Source organism: Lipotes vexillifer, unplaced genomic scaffold, assembly GCF_000442215.2.
Source record: "Lipotes vexillifer unplaced genomic scaffold, Lipotes_vexillifer_v1.1 scaffold387, whole genome shotgun sequence".
NCBI classification, from domain to species: Eukaryota; Metazoa; Chordata; class Mammalia; order Artiodactyla; family Lipotidae; genus Lipotes; species Lipotes vexillifer.
In genome coordinates, this window is record NW_006795399.1 from 3033358 (window position 1) to 3042878 (window position 9521).

The 9521-nt window shown below is 54.3% G+C and overlaps 1 protein-coding gene across 1 annotated transcript in view; it reads right to left on the reverse strand.

Annotated features, from left to right (window-relative positions):
- LRP1 (LDL receptor related protein 1) overlaps positions 1-9521 on the reverse strand; it is an 82722-nt gene that overhangs the window by 63630 nt on the left and 9571 nt on the right. The window contains exons 3-6 of the mRNA XM_007467686.1: positions 7349-7486; positions 5151-5270; positions 3336-3464; positions 2936-3199 (exon numbers count right to left, since the gene is read on the reverse strand). Of these exons, the coding sequence (XP_007467748.1) occupies positions 2936-3199; positions 3336-3464; positions 5151-5270; positions 7349-7486 (651 nt within the window). The remainder of the gene's footprint in view (positions 1-2935; positions 3200-3335; positions 3465-5150; positions 5271-7348; positions 7487-9521) is intronic.

Sequence of the window (9521 nt, forward strand, 5' to 3'; positions counted from 1 at the left end):
AATGCACATCCATACGCGACCTAAAAATCAAGGTATTCCTGCTTTGGGAAAGGCAGTAGTAAACCCTGAGGGGTGGGACACAGTCTTCCCTGAGGGTCTCCTGGCTCACCCCATCATGTTCTCTAGTCATGGGGTCAGAGTCCTCAGAGACATCCCCGTCCTGCTGGGGCAGCGGCAGAGGGGAGGATGGACCGTGGAATTACATCCCAGGAGGGAGGAAAAGAGATGAGGACTGATTTCTAGGACCCACCCCCCAACCCAGGCCAATGCAAGACACAGGCTGGGGGAGGAAGGGCTGGCAGCCCAGCCTGTTAAGGGATGAAAACACACACACACACACACACACACACACACACACGCAGACACACACGCACGCACGCACGCACACGCACACACACCTGTCAGAACGAGTGAGGATGCGGTCAGTAGGTCTCTCCCCACTCTTGAGTAGAAACAGAGGGAAGGAGCTCGGCTCAGACAGGAAAAGGCCGGACTTCAGCCCTAAGCCTATTCCACAAAGCCAGTCATGAAGCCGCACCAACCACTGTGGGGCCTGGGAGGGGCCCTCCGAGGGCTCAGGACTCAGAGCAGGCCTGGCTCACAAACGCCCAAGGACCCATGTGAAACAGGCTCACTTCCTGGCCTCCTTCCTTCTTTCTATTCTATTTCTGTTTCCAGAGTTTTCTCCAGGGCAGGCTCCCCCTTCTTCCCACACCAGCAGGCGGGCTTCTCAGCCTCTGGGCTCTGGGCTCCAGCACCTCTCCCTTGTCAGACTCCTCCTCCACTGCATGGGGCTCAGGCCAGGGGTCCAACGGAGGTCAGGGTCAGCCAAGAATGGCATGATTGCAGGGAGGGCTCCCCCAGAGAGCAGAGAGAAAGCAGGAGAAAGCAGCAGCCTTTCTTATTCCTGCCCCTGGGGGAGCTAATTACAGGCCAGCAGCCCACTGCACAGGTGAGTGCCTGGGACCAGCCACGCTGCACACCAGGGCAGGCCATCAGCCTCTCCTGGGAAGGGGGATGAACTGGGGGCGGGGGGAGGGTGCTGGGGAGAGACACTTCCGACATCCTCAGCTCAGGGCCCATAATTAGTTTGTGGGATGAGAGCAAAACAACCATCTTCAGGGTGACAGCCAGACATTCAGGCGGCATGGGGCGTGGGGTGGGGGTAGGGCAGGAGGAAGGGACAGAGGCTGGGGCAAGAGGAACCCATTCATTTGCCCCAGCAGCATTTCTCCCCAGAACCTTCCGGTCTCTTCTGGCCTCCTGGACTCTGCCCCAGAGAGGCCCAACGAATCTAGCAGACTTTGAAGGCAAGGCTCTGTTTGCCAAGGGAGGGGTACCCACCTGAGGTTATTTCCTGCTTCTCCTGGGGATAAAGGCAGGAGAGGGCCCAGGCCAGAGCAAAAAATGTTCCCATCAGGGCACCCCTGCCAGCCACCTATCCACAAGCTCATCAGCCCATTGGCCGCCCTGAGGCAAGGCCAGGGAGGGAACTGCTGGAGCTGTTTGCCCAGACAGCCTGTTGGGTGGGACCGTCGACAAGGAACAGGGAGAGGGTAGCTGTCTCATGGGGTCTCACCCTAATACTACCCTACCTACCATGACTGCCCACACCTCAAGAGCTCAGCCGACCAGGCATAGCAGCCCCCAGCCCAGCACTCCAAGGAGGACAGGTCTATCACAGGTGAGCCTTGGTCACCAACAGCTATTGGGATGCTGTGGAAGGGCCGCAGCTGAGGTGTGGACCACACAATGGGGCTGCAAGAGGGCGAGGGCACTTGGAGGAACCCCTGCTTCCTCAAAAACTAAGCCCTTGTGTCCTCCTGGGATTTTGGTCTTCTGTGGGGATCATCACATGGGGACCCAGAGAAGGAGCGTCAAGATCTTCTAGACAGGACCCAGGTTTACCATCCTAGACCTTGTGTGCACTGGCCTCTAGTTACTTCTGGCTTTCTCTGCAGTTTATCTGATCTCGCCAGACAGGCTCAAACCCATTATGCAGATTAGGAAATCAAAGCAGAGACAGGGAGTTCTGGTTTACTCAAGGTCACAGATCAAGTTACCCTCTCTCCCGCGGGTGAGATCAACCATAGGCCAGACCTCCCCGCTCAGCCCTGTGGTGCATTTCCTGGAAATGTGATGATGCCAGATGTTTTGTTTGTTTATGTAGCAGCATCTGAGATGAGCAGGACGGCTCCAGGCAGTGGATCTATGCTCTGGCCCCATCCCCAGTGACAGCCCATCTGCCACCTCTGAGACAGCAAAGTATGGCCTGGGAGGGAGCCCCAAAGGGGAACATCCAGGATATCTGAGAACGCTCACGTGGCCCCAGTGCTCACGGCTCCTCCTCTGGGCTCATTCCTGCCACAAAGCCCCCTAGAAACAGCCTCAGGACCCCTACAGCCATGCTGCAGCAGGGAGTCCGTTCTGGAGATGTCCCCAAGAGAAATGATGGAAGAGGAGATTGGACCCAGCCTGGCCGCGGCTCCTTTGCCCTCAGCTACAGCTTAGCCAGGCTCCTCTGGTTCCAGGCCTCTTCTTTCCCTTGCTCTGGCTCTCGCTGTGTGGGAAAGCCCCTCTGTGGACTAATCAACACTCCTCTCTCTGAAAAGGGACAGCCCCTGGTCTCTGGAGGTTGACCAGTTATTGCCCCCATTGGGCATTTCTTCTGGGAGTCCCTTCTCTGCCCTGAGCCAGAAATGCAGGAGCCATCAGAGACCCAGCTCAGGGAGAGGGGAGGAAGCACAGCCATAACTCTGCCCCGGCTCCAAATAAGTGTCATCATGTGAAACCCCCTGCCTTGGCCTCCGTCAGCGGCTTTTGTTTAGGCTCCTGCCCCAGACAGGGGTCATCCCTAATATCCCTCTGACTCTGTCCCAGACAGGCTCTGTCTCGCCCATCTCCCCTGCCCTCCAAGCTGGAACAGGTGACTCACGGTGCAGGCTGAGGGAGATGTTGATGGTGTGCTCATCCACGAAGCCCTTCAGGCCCGGCATGCGGGCACACTTGAGCTGTGTCTGGGCAGCACTGTCCCCAACGTGTACCCAGCACACCGTCTCGTTGGCGTAGCTGAAGTCCATGGCTGTGGTCTGCCGTGTGCTAGTGGGTGTGATGGTAGAGACCTGGGCCCCACTCAGGTATGTAGCCAGGATGTTCTGTGAGTTGGCAATCAGCAGCACAGGGGGTCGGTCTACCGGCTCTGTAGGTGGAGGAGAGAAGGGTCAATGCAGCAAGTGGCCCCGAGACCTCTCTGGCCACTCCCCATCAGTATTGTTCCCCATCAGGGAACAATACTGAGGGCGCCGAGCTGTATGGCCACAGGTGACCCCACCTACCATTCTTGGCCTTGCAGGAGCGGTTGTCTGGCTGCAGCAGGTACCCTTCCACACAGCCACACGTGAAGGAACCATCTGTGTTGGTGCACAGCTGGCTGCAGGTGCCATAAACCGAGCACTCGTCAAAGTCTGCCAGGAAAAGGAGAGAGCGTGGTCATTTCCAGCGTGCTGAGGGCAGGGAAGGGAGTGCCCTCAGACACCACCAGGGATGCATCCAAGCCTACGGCTACTTTGGAGGACAGTTTGGCAGAATCTATTACAATAAGAAATGTGGAAACTTTACCACCTAGAGAATCCAGACTTGGAATCTACCCTGGAGAAATAGCCACACACGTGCATATTATCCATTCGCTCAGAAAAGATTTCTTGAGTACCTACTATGTGCCAGGTACTGTTCTAGGCTCAGGGGATACATCAGTGAATAAAACAGATTCAAATTGCTGCCCTCATAAAACTTAAATTCCAATAATAAATGAAATACTGTTACTACGATAATATGACAAAAAGGTAAATGGCATGTTAGAGGAACTACTGCAATGGAAAGTGGCTGGTGCTATGGAAAAATATTAAGCAGAGAAAGGGAACAGAGAATGCAGGCGCTGGGGGTGGGATTTTAGGGCAGTAGGGATGGCCTCACTGAGAAGATGGCATTTGTGCAAACACCCCAGGGAGGTAAATTTAAAACAGAAAAGTTTGCATTGTGTGTAACAGAAGAAACTGGGAACATCTTACGCGTCAAAAGGGAGATGGCCAAGTAAACTGTTGTAAAAGTCATACAACACAGTGGTTTTTAAAAGAATGAGGTAGATCTCTTCGTATTAACATGGAAAAATCTCTAGAACATACTGGGTGAAAAAATTGAAAAAAACATATGTACAGTATGATATTTATGTAAAAAAAAAATCACATGCACATAAACAGTACTTTCATTTAGGTTCTCCATGAGTACATGTATACATGGACAGAAAAAGGCCTGGACAGAGTAGCAAACTGGTAACAGAGTTGACCTCCAGAGAGATGGGAAAGGGGCCAGAACTGAAGAGGATTTGTCAAAGGGGACTTTGGTTTTTCCTATAATGCTTTAATTTTTTTTTTTTTTTATGAGAAAACTCACATATGACCTATATAATTTTTTTTTTTGGCTGCACCACGCAGCATGTGGGATCTCACTTCCCTGACCAGGGATCGAATGCACGCCCCCTGAACTGGAAGCGTGGAGTCTTAACCACTGGACCATCAGGGAAGTCCCTGACATATAATTTTTAAGACGACTTTTAAGAAGTCTGGTGGAGGGCTTCCCTGGTGGCGCAGTGGTTGAGAGTCCGCCTGCCGATGCAGGGGACGCGGGTTTGTGCCCCGGTCCGGGAAGATCCCACATGCCGCGGAGCGGCCGGGCCCGTGAGCCATGGCCGCTGAGCCTGTGCGTCCGGAGCCTGTGCTCCGCAACGGGAGAGGCCACAACAGTGAGAGGCCCGCATACCACAAAAAAAAAAAGAAAAAAAGAAAAAAAAATAAGTGAGGGCTTCCCTGGTGGCGCAGTGGTTGAGAGTCCGCCTGCCAATGCAGGGGACACGGGTTCGTGCCCCGGTCTGGGAGGATCCCACATGCCGCGGAGCGGCTGGGCCCATGAGCCATGGCCGCCGAGCTTGTGCGTCCGCGCACCGCAAAAAATAAAATAAAATAAAGGCCCACAGTCATGCCCTGAGGCTGAAAGGCCTGTAGCCCCGCCTCCTGTCTTGCGCCTTCCATCTGCTTTCTCCTCCCCAGCCCGGCCCACTACCCCTCACCTCCAGCACGCGCGGTGGGCACACCTACCTTTGCAGGTCTTGCCGTCTGCCTGAAGTTGAAAGCTGTTGTTGCAGTAGCAGGTGGGCCCGTTGAGTGTAGGGACACAGTGGTGCTGGCAACCCAGATGAGAACACTGTCCTCGCTGCTCTGTGTGGGAGCAGGTGACACATACTCAGGACTCCAGACCTGGCTGCTGTACCCAGACTGCAACCTTCCCCCAACCCTTCAGAAACCACTTCTGCTGCCTGCAGTGTCAGAGATGAAGGGGCTTACGAAGCATCGACCCTAAAAATATAGTGTCAGTGACGAAACCGAGACCAAGGGCGGGTATGAGACAGGTCCAAGGTCACACAGCCCATTATGATTTAGAACCCACATCTCCCTGCTCTGGCTGCTCTGGACTCCCTCTGTCCCCATGGAGAGGGGTCCTGGTAGTTTGTTGGTGTCAAGAGGAAGTGGGGACAGTGATTCTCATCCCCTTCACATACCTCTTGCCTGCACTGCCCGAGGACTGCAATGTTTTGGGGCTGAGGGGCTGAGGGTGAAGAGCTGGCATGGAAAGGAGTCTTTCTGTGCAGCACCCCAGCTCTTGTCTAGAAGCACCCTTGCAACCCATCCCTTGAGTCCTACAGGCCTCAGAGAGAAGGCCCAAGGTCCAGGTAGAGGATAGGAGGAGGAGCAAAACTGGCTCCCCTGGGATCCTTCTCTAATCTTCCTCCTGCCACTGACCCACTTCCACAGGGGAGACAGAAGGGAATGAGACAGGAGGGGGAAGAGGTGGGAGAGCAGCTGCCCCCCCCCAGACCAGCGACCCAATTAATGGCCTTGCATGGGGCCAGGCGGCCTGGCCACAAAGACCCCTTTGTCCAGCTGCCTCACACCCCTGCTCCCCCCCTCCCACCTAGGAGAGAGCACTGCCTGAGATGCTAAGACGTTTAGAGGCACTAAGCCTGCCAGGAGGAGCTGGGATCGGGGGCCGGGCCCCGGTTCTTCCTTCTCCTCCCCATCTCTGCCCGAGAGCCCGAATGTGCTGCCCTGTCCAGCCTCCCCCCAACACAGGGAGGAGATAGTGTTTGTTCCGGGAAATCTGGAAGAGAGTTTCTCTTCTGGATATGGGGTGGGAGGATGATGAGGTCCGACTTCTGTAATATCAGAGAAGGAAGTTCAAACCCTAGGTTTTTGAGGTTCTTGGTTGTTTTTGATACTGACCAGGTATACAAAAGCAAGTAAACTTGAACACGTGCCATCCGATAAGATGGGACGTGCGTGGTAATTGAAGTCAGCCCCTAGGCCCACACTCTGCATCCCATTCCAGGAGCTTCAGAGAAAAACATGCAGAATCAACCAAAGGAAAGGATAAAAATCTTCCACAAACTCCCTTGCTCCACACTCCCTGCCCTCAATGAACAGGATCCAGATGTGTCTCTTCCCACAGGCAGATGTTTTCTGACACGCGTTACAGGCACAGGACACGGTCCCCACCCCCCAGGGAAGATTGCCCCACACCCAGGGGCTTGCCTAGGGCCTCACAAAGCCAGGCATCTGCTCCAGGCCCAGACCTTGAGGGCAGTAGGAGAAGTCCCCATTCCCTGACTCACAGGCCTGAGGCCCTGCCTGTCCCCCCTGCCCCCAAAGAATCTCTCCCATTGCTCACGTGGGATCCAGACTCTCCCTGGGTCATGGGGGCCTCCAGGGGGAGAACTGCAGAGCTGGTGACCTGAGCTGCAGGTGGGAAGGAAGTCTGACCTATCATAGTTCCCTCTTCAGCCTGGGTGACTTTCCCATCAAGCAACTTCACAGAGCCTCAAAGGTCTGCACTTCCTGGGGGACGCCTTTGGGGGCCCTGGAAGTGGAGGCAGGGGGACAAAACTCCAGAACCCCCCCCAACCCCAGCTTCAATCACAGCATCTGCTCTTCTCTGTTCATACTCATGTAAGAAACCATTTGAAGAAAAGACCCCGCTATTTACAAAAATAAAAAGTACAGAAACGCTGATCTAGTATAAAGCTCTCATTTCACAGGTGGGAAACTGGGGACTGGAGAGGGGTAGTGACATGTCCAAGCACACACAGAGAAGTGCCCGGGGCGCAAGGGAGCAGGACAAGGCCTCATCCCCCACAAAGGTGCGAGGACAGTCCTTGGATGGCGGGCCTCCAAACCTGTCAGGTGCCCACCTGAGAACTCACTGCATCCAGCTGGAACAGGAGAGGTGGAACAGCCCTTACCTCGGCAGTGGGGCCCCTCGTCCGACCCATCTGTGCAGTCCTGGACCCCGTTGCAGAGGCGGGACATGAGAATACACAGCTCGGTGCCCAGGCAATTGTGCTCGTTCGGCTGACATCGCTGAGTCTTACTCTGTGGACCTGGGGGCAGATGGAAAGGCCAGCATGACCACGCTGGCTACACAGGCTGTCTGCCTAGTTGTTCACTGGGGGACAGGGTGGGGAACTGAGACTGGGGTTTCAGGCACCTGCACTTTTTAGATCTCAGGAGGCCTAGGGCCTGGATAGACTCTTCAACCTCGAGCTCTCCTACGCCATTCCCAACAGCAGCTACACACCTGGGAGCCGCCAGGTGGAGGGGAGAACTAGGTTTCAGCAAAGAGTCCACTCCCCAAATGCCCCACACTGTGGACTCCAATGCCTCACATTCTACACTCAGGAGACAAAGTACACCTCCTTCCCATAGCTCCCCAGGTCACAGAGCCTGGGGCTGAGAGCTGGACCAAGTCTTCTAGCACTGCACTTCCCAATATGCAGCATCATACATGGCTACTGAGCATTTGAAATGTGACTAGTTCCAACTGTAAGTATAAAATGCACACTGGCAAAAACAAACAAAAAACAATGGGAGCTCCCTGGTGGCCCAGTGGTTAGGACTCGGTGCTTTCACTACCATGGCCCTGGATTCAATCCCTGGTCGGGGAACTAACATCCCGCAAGCCACATGGCGTGGCCGAAAACAAACAAACAAACAAATAAATGAATAAATAAAATAAAATGCACACTGGCTTTTGAAGAATTAATACCACAGCCACAAAAAAGAATGCAAAAGATCTCATTAATACTTTTAAACAAATAATATACTGAAATGATAATAGTTTGGATACATTGGGTAAAATAAAGTTGAAATTAATTTCACCTGATTATTTTTACCTTTTTGAATGTGGCAACTAGGAAATTTCAAAATTGTGTACATGGCTTGCATTATATTTCTGTTGGATGCACTGTTATAGACCCCCAGCCCCAGAGCAGCTTGCCTGATGCAAGGCTTTGGAAACGGTCAAAGGCTGTGGCCCACTGATGATGTCTTGGTACCTCCTTTGTTGCCCAAGAAGATGGGCGGGGGGAGGGCAGGGCAGAGCTCCTGAGGGGATTCTAAGGAGGCCAGGTGACCTTCCAGGACGCTGGCTAAACCTGTGGGCTGGTAGACAGACCACTGCCCATTAGCTCCCAAGCCTGGACAGGGTGTGAGAGTGTCTGTATATGAGTGCACCTGTCCGCCTGTGCCTGGTAGGAGTACACATGCATAGGTGAGGGAGGTGTGTACCGTGGAGCAGAGTGGTGTGGAGTGAGGGTGAATCCATGGCCCTGGATTCAATCCCTGGTCGGGGAACTAACATCCCGCAAGCCACATGTGCCCGTGCTTCTGGCCTCAGCATGTGCATTTCCATGTCCTTTTGGGAGCGAGTCTGGGTTTGTGTGTGCGTGTCTGGGAGCATCTGTCTGAGTGCAGGTTGTGTCTCTGCATCCCCATTTCAGAGTGTTGACTCTGCGTTGCTGTGAGAGCATGTCTGTGCCAGCATCTGTCTCTGTCTGTGTATGTCGGGGAGGGTGGAGGGGAGTGAGTCAGTGCCCGGGAGGGACTGAGTGTGGGTGTGATGGGTCCAGGAGTGTGCATGAGTGGGGACAGTGTGGGGATGTGTATAAGGTGGGGTTTACATCAAATTAAAGGGAAGAGGATAAAAAGAGCCAGATCTGGACCTTCCGCATGGCTTTCTTTATCCCTAACGCCAAGCACTGGGGTCAGAAATGTGGGGCATAAAGACGGCATCAGACAAGAAGATGCTCCAGGCTGAGCCACCCCCCCATACAAACACTTGCAGAATATCCCTGGCTCCCACACCTCCAGGGCAGGGTATGAGGGTGAGGCAGACAGAACTGGTCGCTCCCTTTCTGGCCCTAAAATTACCCCTAATAATTATGGGTGAGGGTGTGGAGATGGGGCTGGGACAGGATAAAGCCGGAGAGAGAACGGAGACAGACCTAGGAATGCAGGATCCCCTAGACCCCAGCCCAGATTAGCCCCGCAGAGGAGAGACTCTGCCAGCTGCCCAGGACTCTAGGGTCCTGCCAGAAAGTCCTCCACTCCCCCCCCCCCCCCCCTCAGCGGGGAGAC